Genomic DNA, 21,802 nt, shown 5'->3' with positions numbered 1-21,802 from the left:
TATTTTGTTGGCAAGTTTTTGCTCTCCCAGTTTAAGTTCAATTGCCTGAAATATTGTAAAATATCCACTAGTCTCTCATTATCAATTTTAAGAAAGTGCACAACAGACAGATAACATTGTGTAAATAAAATATATAGTTGTCAATATATCTGCCAAGTTTACTTTAATGACCAACACCCGGCCATTGGCGTGGCGGAGACTGGTTGAAAGCAGCCGATAGATCTGCCGCTGTCTGCATCAGATAATGGAAATGGTTTAAGAGTCCTTTACATCCCGCAGCAGGGAGGAACATGGCGTGTCTGGGAGACTGCGGCAAGAATACTCGAGCTTTCATACATCCTCACACACTTTGTCCTGATTGATTAGATCACCGAGTTTCAGAAGCTTTCGGTTAGAGTTACAGAATCCTGACCGCAGAGAAGAGCAGCAGGATGTGAACGCAGCCCCAAGTCCCCGAGGACCGCAACAAGCAAACCATTAAGCTCGACAGCGTCGGGTCTTCAACCAAACCGAGTCTGTATCGTAGACCTGGAAACCAGTTCATTTATAAGTTGGACTCATGGTAGCTTGGGCTTTAATAGCATTTTTATTCAATCCAATATTGGGCTCCCCTATTGAATCCAAATATTTAAAAATGCCGTTTAAGAATGTAATTGTGTTCAGCTTTCAACATCTTCAAGTAACTTCCGTTATACTTAAAGTCAAAGGATCGCCAGCGGTCCTTTCATAGTTTGTTCAGACACATTGATTAAACTGGTTCTTTACCGCCGTACAAGGCCCTTACCACTGTTGGCCTTGTTGAATTAGCAAAACATTCATCGAGTGATGCTTCTTTGTACAGACACCGATTGGCTGAGAGCACATCACCCAGACAACCGCTGACATTTTCCTTTCTGCTGCTATGTAATAAAGGTTCATTAATTACAGCGCTGCCAGCAACGTTTGTCATTTTAACTGGTGAGTGACAGCCAACGCCGGCTAAAAACAGCTCGCTGATGTTACTTACATTCCTCTCTTTTGATAAGAGGAGGCAGATAACAAAATGAGCTAAAGATATTTGTGTATTTGGCCATTTGGAACCATAACCAGGATGTAACTGTGAGTTGTAACCAATGGTGCGCTCATCTGAAGACCAGGAACCACATGAGTCCCAGTGAGATATAGTGTTTTACTTCTGTGCTTTAAAATGAGATATTTAAGCACCGTACATTTGGGAGATGGATTCAAATCAGATCCTTTGCATTTGATTGGACCGCTAAACAGTGGGCTGGGTAAGAGTTTAAATGACAGTTAGCTTGTGTGTACTGTCAAATTAACTCAAATTTCTATCGTTTAGATTTTTTATACATGGTTCCTATCACAATGTTTAAAAAACCAGCGGCTAAACTGTGTTCCGGGAGTATTTCCGTCAGTTGCACAGCGCTTTACTTTCACATCATGCGGAAACATCACATATTCCAAAACCCCAAATCAATTAGAGGTGGCAAGAGCTGGTCGAGCTTTGGCCGTTTCCCCTTGAATGAATTAGATCTCAGCCACATTGGATCTGAAATATCCACTCGTATCCAAACTCACTTCTCTTCCTGTCTCTCCGTTAGATCCACGGACGGAGAAGTGCGGTTCAATATGAGCGGTTTCCACCAGCTAGTCGGCCCAACGGCTCATCTGATTGGATGATTTTCTAAGTGCAGGAAGAGTCAGCAAAACATTTAAAAACCGTTTGACGGAAGAAAAAAACGACAGGAAGTTGATAATATACTAAATTACTCTGACACTTAACAAACAGATTTGTGTATATACATTTGTCATATAACAAGAGATGAATGAACATTTAAAACAGGATTAAAACTGAGAAGATTTATTTTTAATCTTTTAAAGTAATTTAGAGTCACTCATTAGGAAGAGATGGACATGCGTTGATAGTCACGCAGGAAGAGAGCAATATAAATTTAAGATGGAACTGGAAATGGAGGGATGGAGAAAAGAAATAAAGAAATAGCAGGAAGTGGTTCCAGATTACATTGCTGAATTTCTCATTGTCCCTATCATCGTGGAAGATCTCCGAGCTGGTCCGAAATGGTGGCATTAAAAAAAAATGTATCTAGCAGTCATTCACTGAAGCTAATACGTCTGCTTTGTGCTTCTTCTCAGGCTGAATACGGAGGGCTCAGATTCTTGTCCAGCTCTGATCAATTCCAATTTTATTTGCAGTTTCCTGATTTCAGATCTTTTAATAAAAAGGCAGATTTTCTTTGTAACCAGTTTCCAATCAACTGAAAACCGTCCATTTCCGACCGGCTGCCGATCGATCAGTGCACCTCTATATAGAACTGGTCTTCTTCTGAAACACACAGAAGCACATATTTCTTCTCAGTTGAAACCCACTGCATGTAGGACAGTTAAACGTTAAGTAATTAGAATGCGAACGCGTCTTATCAGTAGCACGGCCTTCGATGGTACCACTGCAGCGCTAACAAGGCAACCCGCAGCACCATCCGACCTCATGGGATGTTTTTTAAATGTGGACCCAAGTCCTCTGATGTTATCACAGCGGATGTTAGTCACGAGGAGTGGGGCTCTGTGACAGGCTGCCATGTGCTGACTGCAGGAAGCCGTTAGAAGAGACGAGGAGACGGTTGGAGGAACAGCTGGACTGGTGTCATCATTACTCCGATGATCAGAAGTCACGCTGACTGCTGCCTTTGTTGCCACAGGGATACTGCTGTTGTCAGTCATTACAGTATTCTATGGACACACTTCAGACCAGGGTAGGACATTTACATATTTTTTGGGGGGCAATTTTTGCATTTAAAAATTGGCTGCACTTTTTGAAACTTGTGAAATAACATTTAACCTTTGTTCAAAAATGATAAATATACATATTTAGGCTTACAGCATGAACAGTTGTCATAACAGTGACAATAATAAGACTATTGGGCAGTAGTCTACATATTCAAAGTGTTTTCTTAGATTTCTTTGAACAAACAGAAAACATAAATCAAACAATCATATTCAATTGTATTCTTATTTGTGGTTATTAATTGTTTAAATTTTTAACAACTATTAATTCACAATTATAGCTTATTTCTTTGTTCTTTTTATAATTCAAAATTATATTTATTGATTTTTTTCTGTGTACCTACCTAGCACAGGCAATACGGATAGGACACATACAACAAAGAACAAAAAGCTATTAAATTATCAGAATTATTAGAGGAAATTATGGGGGCATTTTTTTCAATTCAATTCAATTCAGTTTATTTGTATAGCCCAATTTCACAAATTACAAATTTGTCTCAGAGTGCTTTACAATCTGTACACATAGACATCCCTGCCCCAAAACCTCACACCGGACCAGGAAAAACTCCCAAATAACCCTTCAGGGGGAAAAAAAGGGAAGAAACCTTCAGGAGAGCAACAGAGGAGGATCCCTCTCCAGGATGGACAGATGCAATAGATGTAATGTGTACAGAAGGACAGATTTAGAGTTTAAATACATTCAATGAATGTGACAGAGTGTATGAATAGTTCATAGTAGGCATATTCCATTTATGTAGACTTCACGATCCATCAGGCAGATGGCGGTGGGGAGGAGGAGGGCGGAGTCTCAACAGGGCGGAGTCTCAACAGGACAGTGGCGTAGTCAGGAGCAGGAATTCCACGACCCAGACCTCGAAGGATCCATCAGCAGATAGGATTTATGCTGTCTCATAGGGTCCGATGACCCCATGAGACGTGAATTCACAAGGACTCCGGGAGAAAGCAGAGTTAGTAACGCAGATTGAGAGATGAAAATTCATCCTTAAGGAGAGAAAAAAGAGATAGGTACTCAGTGCATCCTAAACGTCCCCGAGCAGCTATAAGCCCATAGCAGCATATCAAGGGGCTGGACCAGGTGAACCTGATTCAGCCCTAACTATAAGCTCTGTCAAAGAGGAAGGTCTTAAGTCTACTCTAAAATGAGGTGACTGTGTCTGCCTCCCGGACTGAAGGTGGAAGCTGGTTCCATAAAAGAGGAGCTTGATAACCAAAGGCTCTGGCCCCATTCTACTTTTAAGACTCTAGGAACCAAGTAGTCCCGATTTAGTGAGCGAGCTCTCTAGTGGGGCAATATGGTACTACAAGCCCTTAAGATATGATGGTGCATCACCAATCAAGGCTTTGGAGGTTAAGAGAATAATTTTAAAAGTGATTCTTGATTTTACGGGGAGCCAGTGCAGAGCAGCTAGTGCAGGAGTGATGTGATCTCTTCTTAGTTTTAGTGAGAACACGAGCTGCAACATTCTGGATCAACTGGAGGGACCTAAGAGATTTATTAGAGCAGCCTGATAATAAGGAGTTGCAGTAATCAAGTCTCAATTAATCTAACGTGAACCAATTTTTCTGCATCTTTTGAGACAAGATGTGCCTGATTTTTGAAATATTACGTAGAAGAAAGAATGCAGTCCTTGAGATTTGCTTTACGTGGGAGTTAAAGGACAAGTCCCGATCAAAGATAACGCCAAGATTCTTTACAGTGGTGTTGGATGCTAGGGCACGCCGCCTACAGAAACCACATCACCAGATAATTGATCTCTGAGGTGCTCAGGGCCGATTAAAATTACTTCGGTTTTGTCTGAGTTTAACATCAAGAAGTTGCAGGTCATCCATGTTTTTATGTCTTTAAGACATGCTCGAATTTTACCGAGTTGGTTGCTCTCCTCTGGTTTTATCGATAGATATAGTTGAGTATCATCTGCATAACAATTAAAGTTTATGGAATGTTTCCTGATAATATTGCCCAAAGGAAGCATGTATAAGGTAAATAAAATTGGTCCAAGCACAGAACCTTGTGGAACTCCGTGACTAACGTTGGTGGTTATCGAGGCGTCATCGTTTACAAATACAAACTGAGATCGATCTGATAAATAGGACTTAAACCAAATTAGTGCCGTGCCTGAAATGCCAATCGACTGCTCCAGTCTCTGTAATAGGATGTCATGGTCAATGGTGTCGAATGCAGCACTAAGGTTCAACAAGACCAGGACAGATGAGTCCTTTATCTGCACCATTAAGAGGTCATTTGTAATTTTCACCAGTGCTGTCTCGTGCTGTGGTGTTTTCTAAATCCTGATTGAAATTTCTCAAACAAACTATTATGATGTAGAAAGTCGCACAACTGATTTGGTACCACTTTCTCAAGGATCTTGGAGAAGAAAGGGAGGTTAGAGATCGGTCTGTAGTTAGCCAACACCTCTGGATCCAGAGTGGGCTTCTTCAGGAGAGGTTTAATAACAGCCACTTTGAAGGAGTGTGGCGTGGCCTGTTAAAGAGACACATTGATAATATCTAATAGAGAGCTGCCAATTAAAGGCAAACGCCTTAAGCAGCCTCTGCCGGGATGGGGTCCAAGAGACAGGTAGACGTGTTCGAAGTAGAAACCGTTGAAGATAATTGGTTACGGTTGATGGGAGAAAAGCCCTTCAAATATACACCAGGGCATACAGCGGTTTCCAAGGCCATTCCACTTGAGGACAGATTGGCACTGGTTTAAGGCAAGAGATTATTAATCTTGTCCCTAATAGTTAAAATCTTTTCATTAAAGAAATTTTAAGATTCCCAAGGTTTATGGGTCTTCCCCGGCTGGACCCTGAGTGGCTCATCTGAAGAGAAATGGGGGGTTTTTTTTTATTCTGATATAAAGGGTTTGGATTCACCTTCTTAAATTTTTAAAATATCTGAAACTAAGGGGATTTTAATTTGGAGTATCCAACTTTTCTTCTTTATTTGCGGGTTAGGGAACCGGGGCAAACCTCCTTTTATTTTTTCTTCAGAGGGTAAAGTGATTTAGAGGCCTGTGGGATTAAAAAATCAATTAGGGTGTTAGACCCGGATCCCTTTTTATTTGGGGTGGACGAATCAAAAAAAGGGAACCCTTTTTAAATTTCTAAATTATTAGACATCGGGGTTGAAAATTTTTTAAAGGAAACTCCTAAAAATTCAAAAATTTAAAGGGTTTTGGGGGGACGAAAGGATTCTTGGGGTTAAATTTGTGCCTAAAAAACGTCAACTTGGGGGAAAGTGGATGGGTTTTGACTTTGCAAACCAATATCCAAAAGAGAGAAGAGAAACAAAAAAACCCCTGGTTTAAAAACCCCCAAAATTTTGTTTTAAGAACCAAACGAAAAAGAGCAGATAAAATCGAAATTCTTCAAGCTCAAAGGAAAGCCAGTTGTATAGCTTATATCACCAGCATAACTGTTTTCAGCTGTGCTAACATAATTGCATAAGGGTTTTCTAATCAGATATTAGTCTTCTAAGGCGATTAGCAAACACAATGTACCATTAGAACACTGGAGTGATGGAAATGGGCCTCTATACACCTATGGAGATATTTCATTAGAAATCAGACGTTTCTACCTAGAATAGTCATTTACCACATTAACAATGTATAGTGTGTATTTTTGATTAATGTTATCTTTATTGAAAAAACAGTGCTTTTCTTTGAAAAATAAAGACATTTCTCAGTGACCCCAAACTTTTGAACGGTAGTGTATTTTGTGTACAATGTGGAATTATAAATCATTAAAAATAAAATATTGATAATACAGGACTGTCTCAGAAAATTAGAATATTGTGATGAAGTTCTTTATTTTCTGTAATGCAATTTAAAAAACAAAAATGTCATGCATTCTGGATTCATTACAAATCAACTGAAATATTGCAAGCCTTTTATTCTGATTTATTGCTGATTATGGTTTACAGCTTAAGAAAACTCAAATATCCTATCTCTAAATATTAGAATATCATGAAAAAGTATACTAGTAGGGTATTAAACAAATCACTTGAATTGTCTAATTAACTCGAAACACCTGCAAGGGTTTCCTGAGCCTTGACAAACACTCAGCTGTTATAAATCTTTTTTTGTACTTGGTCTGAGGAAATATTAAAATTTTATGATAGGATTTTAGAGTTTTCTTAAGCTGTAAGCCATAATCAGCAATATTAAAAGAATAAAAGGCTTGCAATATTTCAGTTGATTTGTAATGAATCCAGAATGCATGACATTTTTGTTTTTTTAATTGCATTACAGAAAATAAAGAACTTTATCACAATATTCTAATTTTCTGAGACAGTCCTGTATACTGTATATTAAAAAAGGAAAAGAATGCAATCTATACATACAACATAATTCTGAGTATCCACACGTGTTCAGGGCTCCAGACTGCGACCAAATGGTCGCATTTTGCGCCTAAAATTAGACACAGTGCGAGTAAATTTTTCATCAACTCGCGCATGCGCGACCAGTAAATTAGCAGATTTCTTTTTTTTGTTCTTAAATATTTTTGTTGCTTACAAACTTGTTCTACACTTCAGCCCACTATAGTTAGCGGTAATGCCTGAATGACTGGTTTGCTAACCGACATTAACTCCAGAAGAAGAAGAAAGGAGACGAAAACCGAAGAAGAAGAAGGCTGGCCTGTGTGTGAGAGGGGGGGGGGGCTAATGTGTGAAAAGAGGCGCACCGCAGCGGAGACGCAACGAGGGCGAGGGCCGCAGAGTGAGAGGTCAGAGGGGATCCTCACCACCGAGCGGCGTCCCCGTCCCCCGAGTTGAATCTCTGGGTCAACTCATCCGACTCTCACATGTCTGCCCCTATAGACTGATGCTCACGGTAAACACATTCCGTCAGGAGCGCGCGAGGATTTTGATAAAGTTAGCGGAAGGATTTAAGTGACAACATCCGGTTTTGCAAAGTTAGCGGAAAGAACCACGTGAAACAACATCAGTTTATCAAAATAAGATGTCGACAAATCATACACTAACATATAAAAGTAAACAATGAACTGATGTTGTATCTTTATAGATAGTTTCTGAGATTTAGCTTAAATTATGCTAACATTAAAACATTTTTACTGGACCAAGGAAGAGTTTATAAAAATTAGTCAGTCTTTTGTATGTTAAGAAAAGTCCTGTATATAGATTTCCCCAAGAGTTCCAGGAAATGAATAATGCAGATGTGTTCCATACATATCTGAAATCCCCTACAATAGCAATCAAACTATTTTAATGTATCAATTAGGACATTTTTCAAAGTAAAAGTCCTAAATGTTTAAAGAAATCGGTAATTTCTTGAATGTTTGAGGTGCTTTATATATGTATTTCCTCATATTCCTCAGCAATAATGCTACACAATAAATAGAATGCTTCAATCAACACCGTGATCGGTGATTGGTATTATCGGATCGGCAGATACTGATTTCAGTGATAGGTGATCGGTATTATCGGTGATCGGCAGATACTGATTTCAGTGATCGGTATTATCGGTGATCGGCAGATACTGATTTTGGTGATCGGCACCAAAAACCTGATCGGTGCATCTCTTGAAACCAACAAATGTTTTGATTGGCCACATCGAAGTGCAACATGCACATGCTCAAGGTATGTTTTCTCTTAAAATATGTTTAAACTCAATACAGTAACTTCTGAAGAGTTCTCTGTTGTGAATGTTTTGCAGTTCATGAAGGCAAACAGGCATAAGATTGTATATTGTCAAATTATTTATCAGTAATACAGTAAATGATGGGAAAACTTTGCAAGTCGATTTATAGTGTGTCAGGGTTTTCCTGCAGAGAAAATTTGGGCTGCTTCCCGTTTTCCCGAGCGCCTATGACAAATCCCGAGCGCCTAAGGCAAAAAAAGTCTGCGATTAAAAAAACTACGAACTTCGATGTCGGCGCGCGCATCGCTCTGTCACACGAGCCGAGAATTGTTGACGGGGGGGGGGGGGGGGGGTAGACGAAAATTACAGAGTGGCGGGTGGAGATTTCACCCTGTTATAATAGTAGGGGAACCACTGGAGTTGATAAGCGTGTCTTCTTGTCTGATCAATACGCAACTGTGAGGTGCGTGAATGGACAGATCGGCCAGCTGCTGATCACTCACTCAATAGCTCGACCTGCACGAATAGACGGTGCACATTTTTTTTGGGGAGCACCGAAGACCCATTTTGACCCAGGAAAAACCCTGTGTGCGCCCCTAAAATTTTAAGTTAGGGGCCACTGTGCTCCTAGTAAAAAAAGTTAGTCTGGAGCCCTGGTGTTACCAATGTAGGAAAGAAAATGGAGACTGTACGTTCTGTATTCATTGACATATTCACAACCTCTCCTTACCTCTCCTGCTCGGTCCCCAAGGCACTGTGCTCAGCGGCCTGCAGTTCAATGGTCTCAGACGAATCAATCATGGCCTCCTGCACAGAGGAGCGCAGAATACTAACAGGATCTGGTTAAAGCAAAAGGTTTATGATAATAATGCTTTGTTTTTTGTCGATTGTTTCAAGAATACATGCTTTTCAATTCTGCCGGCGGTGTCTGTTTTCTGAAGAGATACGTGTGTATATTAAAACGAGTAAAAAGAGCTCTCAAATATCCTGTCGTGTTAAGATTCAAGATTCAAGATTCAAGATGTTTTATTTGTCACATACACACACAGGGTGTGCAGTGAAATGAAAGTGGCAATGCTCAGCAGGAATGTGCAAGGGCAACAAGTACACACTATTTACAAATAAAAAACAACACAATATTTACAGTAAGTGTGTGTGTGTGTGTGTGTGTGTGTGTGTGCCTAAGAGGGGCAGTTGTGTGGGTCTATGTGGGGGTCCTGGTGAGGTCGGAGTTCACAATCCTGATGGCCTGAGGAAAGAAACTCCGTCTCAGTCTCTCTGTTCTTGCAGCGTGACTACGGAGGCGCCTGCCTGACCGCAGCAGCTGAAACAGTCTGTTGTTGGGGTGGTGAGGATCCTTCATGATCCTGCCGGCTCTGGTTCTGCACCTCCTGGTGTACAAGTCCTGCAGGGTGGGAGTGTAGTTCCAATAGTGCGCTCAGCCGAACGCACTACTCTCTGCAGAGCCTTCCTGTCCTGAGCGGAGCAGTTGCCAAACCAGGCTGTGATGCTTCCTGTCAGGTCGCTCTCTACAGCTCCAGAGTAGAAGGACTGAAGGATCCTCTGGGAAACTTTAAATTTCCTCAGCTGCCTGAGGTGGTAGAGGCGCTGCCTTGCCTTTCTCACCAGAGTGTCTGTGTTTGTTGACCATGTCAGATCCTCGGTGATGTGGACTCCCAGGTATTTATACCCGCTCACCCTCTCCACAGTAGTCCCGCTAATCCCCAGTGGTGAGTACGTCCTCTGTTGTTGTACCTTCCTAAAGTCCACAATCAGCTCCTTAGTTTTGGTGACATTCATGATGAGGCTGTTGTCCTGGCACCAGAGTGACAGATCAGCAACTTCCTCCAGGTAGGCCTTCTCGTCGTTGTCGGAGATCAGGCCCACCACCACTGTGTCATCCGCAAACTTGATGATGGTGTTGAGCTGAACCTGGCCACACAGTCATGTGTGTACAGGGAGTACAGTAGGGGGCTGAGGACGCAACCCTGGGGGGATCCTGTGTTCAGGGTGAGGGATTTGGAGGTGTGTCTGCCCACCCTGACCACCTGTGGCCTGGCGGTCAGGAAGTCCAGGATCCAAGCACACAGGGGGGTGTTCAGTCCCAGCTCAATCAGCTTGCCGGCCAGTCTGGAGGGGACTATGGTGTTGAAAGCTGAACTATAATCAATGAACAGTAGTCTCACATAGCCCCCCCTCTGGCTGTCCAGATGAGAGAGTGTGGTGTGCAGTACCTGGGAGACAGCATCATCCGTGGATCTGTTTGGGCGATATGTTAGATCTGTTTGGTACATATTCATCCAAAAAGAATGAAACGGATGCTGTTTGAAGTTAATAATTAGTGCTGTGGGCTTGTCCTCTGCTTATTCCTCGCCAGTCGATGTGTGGCTTTCATGAAGTTTGCCTGGGTTTTGTGCGTTGGCTCCTCTCCTCAGTCAATAGCTCTTACTGAGCCGTAAAAAGGACTTAACGGTTCAGTGTGTCATTGGGATGCTTGTAGGAATGTTGGAATTAGGCTCTTGCAATAGTGTATGGCGTCCAGAGATTTCTACATCCTAGAACACAAGAATTAATGAGACCGTAATTGTATACATGTACATGTACAGTGCATCCGGAAAGTATTCACAGCGCTTCACTTTTTCCACATTTTGTTATGTTACAGCCTTATTCCAAAATGGATTAAATTCATTATTTTCCTCAACATTCTACACACAACAACCCATAATGACAAAGTGAAAACTGTTTTTTGCAAATTGTTGCACATTTATTAAAAATAAAGAACGAAAACATAACATGTACATAAGTATTCACAGCCTTTGCCGTGACACTCAAAATTTAGCTCAGGTGCATCCTGTTTCCACTGATCATCCTTGAGATGTTTGATTGGAGTCCACCTGTGCTAGATTCAGTTGATTGGACATTATTGAGAAAGGCACACACCTGTCTATAGAAGGTATCACAGTTGACAGTGCATATCAGAGCATAAACCAAGCCATGAAGTTCAAGGAATTATCTATAGACCTCCGAGACAGAATTGTATCGAGGCACAGATCTGGCAAAGGGTACAGAAAGATTTCTGCAGCATTGAAAGTCCCAATGAGCACAGTGGCCTCCATCATCCGGAAATGGAAGAAGTTTGGGACCAGCAGGACTCTTCCTAGAGTCGGCCGCCCAGCCAGACTGAGTGATCGGGGGAGAAGGGCCTTAGTCAGGGAGGTGACCAGGAACCCGATGGTCACTCTGACAGAGCTCCAGCGTTGTTCTATGAAGAGAGGAGAACCTTCCAGAAGGACAACCATCTCTGCAGCACTCCACAAATCAGGCCTGTTTGGTAGAGTGGCCAGACGGAAGCCACTCCTCAGTAAAAAGCACATGACAGCCCGCCTAGAGTTTGCAAAAAAGCACCTGAAGGACTCTCAGACCATGAGAAACAAAATTCTCTGGTCTGATGAAACAAAGATTGAACTCTTTGGCCTGAATGCCAAGCGTCATGTCTGGAGGAAACCAGGCACTGCTCATTACCTGGCCAATACCATCCCTACAGTGAAGCATGGTGGTGGCAGCATCATGCTGTGGGGATGTTTTTCAGTGGGAGGAACTGGGAGACTAGTCAGGGTTGAGGGAAAGATGAATGCAGCAATGTACAGAGACATCCTGGATGAAAACATGCTCCAAAGCGCTCTGGACCTCAGACTGGGGCGACGGTTCATCTTCCAACAGGACAACGACCCGAAGCACACAGCCAAGATAACAAAGGAGTGGCTTCGGGACAACTCTGTGAAGGTCCTGGAGTGGCCCAGCCAGAGCCCTGACTTGAACCCGATTGAACATCTCTGGAGAGATCTGAAAATGGCTGTGCACCGACGCTCCCCATCCAACCTGATGGAACTTGAGAGGTTCTGCAAAGAAGAATGGGATAAACTGCCCAGAAATAGGTGTGCCACGCTTGTGGAGTCATACCCAAGAAGACTTGAGGCTGTAATTGCTGCCAAAGGTGCTTCAACAAAGTATTGAGCAAAGGCTGTGAATACTTATGTACATGTTATGTTTTCGTTCTTTATTTTTAATAAATGTGCAACAATTTGCAAAAAACAGTTTTCACTTTGTCATTATGGGTTGTTGTGTGTAGAATGTTGAGGAAAATAATGAATTTAATCCATTTTGGAATAAGGCTGTAACATAACAAAATGTGGAAAAAATGAAGCGCTGTGAATACTTTCCGGATGCACTGTAACTATTATATTTGTACCCTGCAGCGCACCAATACATCTCTATGGGTTTACATTAGCAGCACTAAGGACCAGGGCAGAGGGAGCTTTTGTGTACATCTAACTGGACATTACAGCTGTAGTCAATCAGCCAACTGGCCCAGATCTTGGGAACGACTGATTAACCACATTTTATTTATAAATTACAATTTCGGTTTTCAACAATTATAAAAAAAGTCCAGATAAAATGGTTGGCGTGCCACATCCCGTTTCATAATGATGCTCTTGTTTTTTCTTGTGTTATAATTCCTGGGTCAAAGTGTAATCATGTTACATAATCGTGATCTCAATAGTCAACAAAATAATTGTGAATCGGATTCTTGCTATCGTCGAGTAGTCCTCCCAGATCTCGGCTAGTTTGCTTGGTTGTAACCAGCTGTGTGACTTGTGTATGCTGTAGTTTCAACCAGTTTAGGTCTTATTTGCGCTATAATCTGCCACTATAGCTAGCATGGTGGATTGGTTGGTCCGGACCGAAGCCTCAACAACTATGGACTGGATTGTCATGTAATTTGGTAAAGACATTCATGGTCCCCAGACGGTGTATGCTACTGATTTTCACTCAAGCACAATATTTTTGTTTTGTTTTCCCATTATGAATTCCTCCAGACTCAGGTCTGTCAGTGGTACACTCACGTTAGAAGTGGTTTGTTGGACTTTGGTGAAGCACATCCTCAAATAAGTACATTTAAGTTAAGATGAGCAACTATTTCAGTCTTAGTAAGTCTTATTATCTCGACCATGAGATTATGTATTCGGTGGTGTGTGCAGCTCTGCGTCTGTCTGTCCACGACTGATCTCACATATTTCATTGTGCTCTTTTATGACTAAGCACAGAGCTCTATCGTCGTCCCATGAATACAGAAACACGTCATTGAGTCGCGTGTATGAACACGCACACTGAGCCTCACTGAGCCATGCTGTTGTCGTGCAGTAAAGGTCTATGTGAGTCCTTTTACAGAGAACAGGAATGCAGAATGTATTAAGAGATGTACTAAGAAATTGGTTGCTCATTGGTTTTATTCTTTTCATGGACTTTTCTGATTATATAAAGTGTGTCGAGTAACACCAGCCTAATCCTTTAATCTGGTGGACAAATTCACCGTTGAAAAAACCAACCCATTTGGCCACCCTGGTGTACCTACTGCACAAACAATTGACACGTTGGAGTGTAAATTACATTAAATCAACCGTGATCCAATTTTTCTCCAACCTGTGTTTACCTACCTTACATCCCCGTCTCATGTACTACGTTTAGCATCAGCATGGGCTGTCAGGCAAATGAAAACAAGACCTGCATTCACACACTTAAAAATAGCTCGACACTTGTCCAGCTGTCAAGGAGTTAAAAATGTATCCAGCTTCAGTGAACACACGGCGGCAACAGAAAGTATCACAAGCCTGATGCCGTGTTGACTGAGCAGTGCAGCAGTGTGATGAATGAGTGGGATGTGACCTCCGAGGCCCACAGGGCATGGAGGCCAACTGGTGGTAGATATAATACACATCATTACCGGGCTGTGCTAGGTGGTGTTGTTCAACCTCTGTGAGCAGTGCTTTCACAATGTGTCCTGTTTTTTTCGGATGTTAAACAGCTTTGACGCGTTTATATTGAAACACTCCCCAATTTTATCTTGGCATTCCTAAACAATGATGTCCAAAAGAAGATTGCTTTTCAGAAACGACTCGAAGTGACAGTTCGGCATTGGCACGATGGGTTTTTGTTGTGTACAGAAAATGTAGCAAACCATGTAAAAGTGCATCAGGAAAGGATGAACAGCATCAAATGTGTTTTAGTTTATCGTCACAAATGTCACAGACACACATTTATTAAACACACTGCTGCTGTACAACCACTTTATCTGTAGATATCTCTGATACAGCCATACACATCTGGAGAAAAGCTCCTTTCTTCTGTCTGTTGAACGGGAACTGCTCGCAGGCAAAGCAGCGGGACTCTCAATGATGCCCATCGGCCATAACGTAAATAGACTTTTGGCTGAAAACATCGAGCCGTAGATCATTTTAGTTCAATGATCAGCTTTTTCTCCAGTAAACTTTCATCATTAGTTTTGCAGTTTTTTTATTCCATGATCAGATATTGAAGCATAGACCTGTACATGAGAAGTGGACGCTGACGTCGTGATGTCAACCCTCGGTTATTATGCCTCGTGTTTGGCATTTTGGCAATCACAATCTTGGTGATTTGCAACCAGTGAACGAAAGCGACCATATTCATTGAAGCATGGCTCCTTGGTGACTTCACAGCAGATGGCTGGAGTGAGGGATCACCATTGCTTCTCCCCGTTACATTTCACAACCTGCAGTTTCTCCCCCATGGTCCACTCACACTTGTTTAACCTAATTAGGCCTCTTCTCAGGACTGTGTGGGCGTGTACAAACTGTGCTTCCTCACTCTCTTTAGATTTGCTTCTGTCACTGCGGCACAATCCACACCTCATGTCATTAGTATTATTATTAGACTTGAGAGATTAGTGACATCCTTTGATTCAATAATCCAAAGTGAAAAGAATGATTCATGACATTGTCTTCAGGATAACTGGTCAGTCCTATGTTCCCAGTGTCTTATGTTTCAAGTGTCCTATGTTCCCAGTGTTGTATGTTCCCAGTCTCCTACGTTTCCAATGTCTTATGTTCCCAGTGCCCAATGTTCCCAATGTCTTATGTTTCCAGTGTCCAATGTTCCCAATGTCTTATGTTCCCAGTGTCCTGTTTCTAGTGTTGTATGTTCCCAATATCTTATGCTCCCAGTGTTGTATGTTCCCAGCGTCCTATGTTCCTAGTGTTGTATGTTCCCAATGTCTTATGTTCCCAGTGTCCTATGTTTCTAGTGTTGTATGTTCCCAATATCTTATGCTCCCAGTGTTGTATGTTCCCAGCGTCCTATGTTCCTAGTGTTGTATGTTCCCAATGTCTTATGTTCCCAATGTATTATGTTCTCAGTGTCCTATGTTCCCAATGTCTTTAGTACCAGGGTCCAATGTTCCCAGTGTTGTATGTTCCCAGCGTCCTATGTTCCTAGTGTCTTATGTTCCCAATGTCTTATGTGCCCAGTGTCTTATGTTCCCAGTGTCCTATGTTCCCAGTGTCTTATGTTCCCAGGGTCCAATGTTCCCAATGTATTATGTTCCCAGTGTCCAATGTTCCCAGTGTCTTATGTTCCCAATGTCTTATGTGCCCAGTGTTTTATGTTCCCAGGGTCCAATGTTCCCAATGTATTATGTTCCCAGTGTCCTATGTTCCCAATGTCTTTAGTCCCAGGGTCCTATGTTCCCAGTGTTGTATGTTCCCAGCGTCCAATGTTCCCAATGTATTATGTTCCCAGTGTCCTATGTTCCCAATGTCTTTAGTCCCAGGGTCCTATGTTCCCAGTGTCTTATGTTCCCAGGGTCCAATGTTCCCAATGTATTATGTTCCCAGTGTCCAATGTTCCCAGTGTTTCAAGATTCAAGATTCAAGATGTTTTATTTGTCACATACACACACAGGGTGTGCAGTGAAATGAAAGTGGCAATGCTCAGCAGGAATGTGCAAGGGCAACAAGTACACACTATTTACAAATAAAAAACAACACAATATTTACAGTAAGTGTGTGTGTGTGTGTGTGTGTGCCTAAGAGGGGCAGTTGTGTGGGTCTATGTGGGGGTCCTGGTGAGGTCGGAGTTCACAATCCTGATGGCCTGAGGAAAGAAACTCCGTCTCAGTCTCTCTGTTCTTGCAGCGTGACTACGGAGGCGCCTGCCTGACCGCAGCAGCTGAAACAGTCTGTTGTTGGGGTGGTGAGGATCCTTCATGATCCTGCCGGCTCTGGTTCTGCACCTCCTGGTGTACAAGTCCTGCAGGGTGGGAGTGTAGTTCCAATAGTGCGCTCAGCCGGACGCACTACTCTCTGCAGAGCCTTCCTGTCCTGAGCGGAGCAGTTGCCAAACCAGGCTGTGATGCTTCCTGTCAGGACGCTCTCTACAGCTCCAGAGTAGAAGGACTGAAGGATCCTCTGGGAAACTTTAAATTTCCTCAGCTGCCTGAGGTGGTAGAGGCGCTGCCTTGCCTTTCTCACCAGAGTGTCTGTGTTTGTTGACCATGTCAGATCCTCGGTGATGTGGACTCCCAGGTATTTATACCGCTCACCCTCTCCACAGTAGTCCCGTTAATCCCCAGTGGTGAGTACGTCCTCTGTTGTTGTACCCTCCTAAAGTCCACAATCAGCTCCTTAGTTTTGGTGACATTCATGATGAGGCTGTTGTCCTGGCACCAGAGTGACAGATCAGCAACTTCCTCCAGGTAGGCCTTCTCGTCGTTGTCGGAGATCAGGCCCACCACCACTGTGTCATCCGCAAACTTGATGATGGTGTTGGAGCTGAACCTGGCCACACAGTCATGTGTGTACAGGGAGTACAGTAGGGGCTGAGGACGCAACCCTGGGGGATCCTGTGTTCAGGGTGAGGGATTTGAGGTGTGTCTGCCCACCCTGACCACCTGTGGCCTGGCGGTCAGGAAGTCCAGGATCCAAGCACACAGGGGTGTTCAGTCCCAGCTCAATCAGCTTGCCGCCAGTCTGGAGGGACTATGGTGTTGAAAGCTGAACTATAATCAATGAACAGCAGTCTCACATAGCCCCCTCTGGCTGTCCAGATGAGAGAGTGTGGTGTGCAGTACCTGGGAGACAGCATCATCCGTGGATCTGTTTGGGCGATAAGCAAACTGCAGCGGGTCCATGGAGGAAGGGAGGAAGGCGCAGATGTAGTCCTTTATCAGCCTCTCAAAGCATTTCATGACCACCGAGGTGAGGGCCACCGGTCGGTAGTCATTCATACATGCTGGAGAAGCATTCTTGGGCACAGGGACAATAGTGGATCTCTTGAAGCAGGCGGGGACCACGGACTCAGCCAGGAGAGGTTGAATATTGTGGTGAACACTGGAGCTAGCTGGTTAGCACAGGTCTTCAGTACTCGCCCAGATATGCCATCTGGACCTGCAGCTTTCCTGGTGTTCACCCTCAACAGAGCCCTCCTCACACTGTGCTCGGTCACAGAGTGTGTGTTCATCCCCAGCGGTAGAACTCACCTCGCCACGCTTAACGGTGTTGTTGTTAGCCGGCGAGCTAGCGCTGTTGTTGCTAGCCTCAAACCGTGCATAAAATGAGTTCAGGTCGTCCGCTAGGGATGCGTCGGCACTCACCATTGCGCGGGGTCTGCTCTGGTAGTTTGTGATAGTCCGTAGCCCCTGCCATAGGCGCCTGGTGTCGCGCTGCTCCATCTGTGATTCCACTCTGTCTCGGTACCTCCTTTTGGCGTCCTTCACCGCCTCCTCAGTCCATAGACCGCTGCCTTGTACTGGTCCATGTTGCCGGATACAAGACCGGAGTTATAGGCAGCAGTACGGGCGTTCACAGCTTCACGGATGGATCTATCAACCCACGGCTTTTGGTTAGGAAAGACCCTAACTTTTACCGTGGGGACGATGGTGTCCGTTAGCGTTGCTATGAGGCTCATTGCTACTTCCAAAACTCGCTGACGCCACTGGAACTGGATTGGATCATGTCCCAGTCGACGATACTCAGAGCGTCCTGTAGCTCAGCCTCTGATTGGTCAGACCACCGCATTCGTTCCTCGTCACTACCGCTTCCCGCGATCCTTTGTTTATACTCCGGAAGCAGAAAATGGCGGCATGGTCTGATTTCCTAACGGAGGGAGAGAGACAGCCTTGTAGCCTCTCTTGAATGGCGTATAGCAGTGGTCCAACGTTCTTTCCTCTGGTAGCACACGTAATGTGCTGGTGAAAGTTCGGCATGACTTTTTTTAGGTTTGCCTTGTTAAAGTCCCCAGCCACCACCACAGCCGCGTCGGGATACTTGTTCTGATGCCGACATAACACATCATGTAGGTCCGATAGTGCTACGTCGGTGTCCGCTTGTGGTGGTATGTAGACGGCTGTGGTGATGACCGAGCTGAACTCCCGGGGAAGGTAGAATGGACGGCATGAGATCGTCAGATGTTCCAGGTTCGGCGAGCAGGAACGAGAAAGAGTCTTAATGTTCTTGGGGTCGCACCACATGTTGTTAGTCATGAAGCAAACCCCTCCACCCTTAGATTTACCAGACTCTTCCGTTCTGTCTGCACGGAAAACAGAGAAGGACTCGGTTGGGCATATGACTCGATCCGGCACCAGCGGGGTCAGCCATGTTTCAGTCAGACAAAAGATGTTACAATCCCGCATGTCCCGTTGGAATCTGATCCTTGCCCTAAAATCATCCATCTTATTTTCCAGAGACTGGACGTTAGCAAGAAGGATGCTGGGCAAAGGTGGACGGTGGGCTTGAACTCTCAGTCTGCTCGAATTCGCTCCGTTTCCCTCGATGTTTTCGTCGTCTCCCGTAGTAGCGGCTCCACTGTTGTTGTTGTGGTTCGCTCGACGATCTCTGCCGCCACGCTGGATCGATGGAAAAAGTGGACAAAACCCTTGTTTTGCGCAAAAGTTTATGTCCAAAAGTGTGCTGCGGTCGTATGTTGTTAGTGCCGATGTGTTTGTGGCAAAGAAAATATTAAAAATAAACACAAAAACTAAAAGAGCGCACAATCTCATGGAGCTGTCATGACGGGCGACTGGACACAGCCGCGCCATCTTGTGTCTTATGTTCCCAATGTCTTATGTGCCCAGTGTCTTATGTTCCCAGAGTCCAATGTTCCCAATGTATTATGTTCCCAGTGTCCTATGTTCCCAATGTCTTTAGTCCCAGTGTCTTATGTTCCCAGTGTCTTATGTTCCCAGGGTCCAATGTTCCCAATGTATTATGTTCCCAGTGTCCAATGTTCCCAGTGTCTTATGTTCCCAATGTCTTATGTGCCCAGTGTCTTATGTTCCCAGGGTCCAATGTTCCCAATGTATTATGTTCCCAGTGTCCTATGTTCCCAATGTCTTTAGTCCCAGGGTCCTATGTTCCCAGTGTCTTATGTTCCCAGGGTCCAATGTTCCCAATGTATTATGTTCCCAGTGTCCAATGTTCCCAGTGTCTTATGTTCCCAATGTCTTATGTGCCCAGTGTCTTATGTTCCCAGGGTCCAATGTTCCCAATGTATTATGTTCCCAGGGTTCTATGTTCCCAGTGTCTTATGTTCCCAGGGTCCAATGTTCCCAATGTATTATGTTCCCAGTGTCCAATGTTCCCAGTGTCTTTAGTCCCAGTGTTGTATGTTCCCAGCGTCCTATGTTCCCAATGTATTATGTTCCCAGTGTCCTATGTTCCCAATGTCTTTAGTCCCAGGGTCCTATGTTCCCAGTGTTGTATGTTCCCAGTGTCCTATGTGGCCAGGGTCCTAAAGTGAAGGGCCATGTGTGAAAATGATGGCCCACTGTGCTTTCACACAGTAAGAACAGCAGCCTGTGTTTCTTCAGACACTCGTGCATTATTTCTTGTTCATGACATTGAATACATCAAGTCCAGAAAGGACACTCACTACTGTTTGGACATGTTGTGTCGCCTCAGACTAAGAGAGGAATGACGGTGGAATCAAAGGGCATGTACACCGCAGTGGAGAGTGAAGCACACAGAGATACGTCTGTATACTAAAGGCATAGTTCACACTCAATAATTAACAGAGGGTGTCTTTCTCCGGTCGGGCAAGAGAGGAGACAGACATGGCTGAAAGCTGGACAAATATCATCTGATATATAAATAGCCTAACCATGACATACACGCACACACACAGGCTAGGGAACAACATCACTTTGACCGTCCACCTCAACTCAACTCATTGAGGCAGCCGCCAGTGCAGCTGATATATATATTTACCTGGCGTGTCATGCTGCAATGGGGATTTAGGAGGGCAAACACAAGTTAGTCATGAATACCCTTAAAGTAGAGCAGACTGATGGGGGTATTAATGAAAGATAGCAAGGCTTTGAAAATGCACGAGCTGACGTTTGGAGCCGGCGCGCTCCCTGAAAGCCTTTTGTTTAGCCTTTATTGCCAGTTGCCATCTGTTGTGATCCAGTTGCCAGATTGCCCTGAGCCCCCCCCCCCCCCCCTTTGATCTGTAAGAGTAAGCCGTTGCCGACTCTGCCGTATTCACCCAGCCGCGATCTGTCATGACGGGTTGTTGGCTCCTGCGTAACCCCGAGGCTCCCCCGCTGTCTCGCGGGCCACTTCCCACTCCTCAAAGGAGGCGACGACCTGTCCTCGCCTTGGCGCGACTCCAAAATAGGCCGCCACACGCGCACACGCTTAAAGTGACAGATTTCTTTGCGCGCATGCAGCTGCCACTTTGATGTCGTCAGGCTCTCTAACGAGGCAGAAGAACAGGCCTGCACTGCATATTTATATCCGAACATGTTCAAAGCTTGATTATGGTCTTTAACGTGGGCCAGTCGTGTCCCCTTTCTCCTCATCCGCTCACCTCTCACTTGCTCCTTCCCCGTCTCCTTCATTTCCCTCATTAAACTCAAACCCACGTGTCCCTCCTCACCTTGTTTCTGGCTGACACGTCACCTCCGTGTCTCCCTCTCTCCTCCAGGCCGGGCCAGCCTACACGGCAAGTCGTCCCTGCGGATAGAGAACGTGCGCTCCGACGACCAGGGCTGGTACGAGTGTAAGGTGCTGATGCTGGAGCAGCAGTCTGACACCTTCCACAACGGCAGCTGGGTGCATCTGACCGTCAACGGTGAGTTCCCATGAGCATTCCCACTGTGCAACACCGATATATGATGAGAGGTATATTGATTATCAGGATACCATTCCTTATGCACAAGGACATGGAATAAGATGAACGTAATGGTGTGGTGTTACTGTTAGTAAGCCAGTGTGAATCTATAATAATTAGTAACCAAAGTTAAATTAATTTCTACCTGAACAGAAGTATTGTCGGTCTAATTTAAACTTTAACGAATGGAATATTACAAGACTGTTAAAGGTTATCGATTTCTCCGTCAAGCTGTTTTTCACAAACTAGTAATTCAGTAACTTGATAACCAAACATAAACTTGTCTGGTCTCTGCTGGCCGCTGTCTGTGCTCTCTGTTACATCACCGCACAACGGAGAGTTTCTTTGGTCCCAACAAATCCTACAGAGTGGGGCGTCTTCTCTTTATCTTTTCGG

At 44.2% G+C, this 21,802-nt stretch overlaps 1 protein-coding gene across 3 annotated transcripts in view; it reads left to right on the top strand.

The window, feature by feature from the left end:
• Window positions 1-21,802, top strand: part of igsf9bb (immunoglobulin superfamily, member 9Bb) — a 117,610-nt gene that overhangs the window by 28,356 nt on the left and 67,452 nt on the right. For all 3 annotated transcript variants that reach the window (XM_056409077.1, XM_056409068.1, XM_056409086.1), the window contains exon 3: window positions 21,221-21,367. In XM_056409077.1, the coding sequence (XP_056265052.1) occupies window positions 21,221-21,367 (147 nt within the window). The remainder of the gene's footprint in view (window positions 1-21,220; window positions 21,368-21,802) is intronic.

Source organism: Pseudoliparis swirei, chromosome 3 (genome assembly GCF_029220125.1).
Source record: "Pseudoliparis swirei isolate HS2019 ecotype Mariana Trench chromosome 3, NWPU_hadal_v1, whole genome shotgun sequence".
In the NCBI taxonomy this organism is placed as follows: Eukaryota; Metazoa; Chordata; class Actinopteri; order Perciformes; family Liparidae; genus Pseudoliparis; species Pseudoliparis swirei.
Note: the sequence above shows the minus strand (reverse complement) of the source record. Positions and strands in the feature narration are given on the sequence as shown.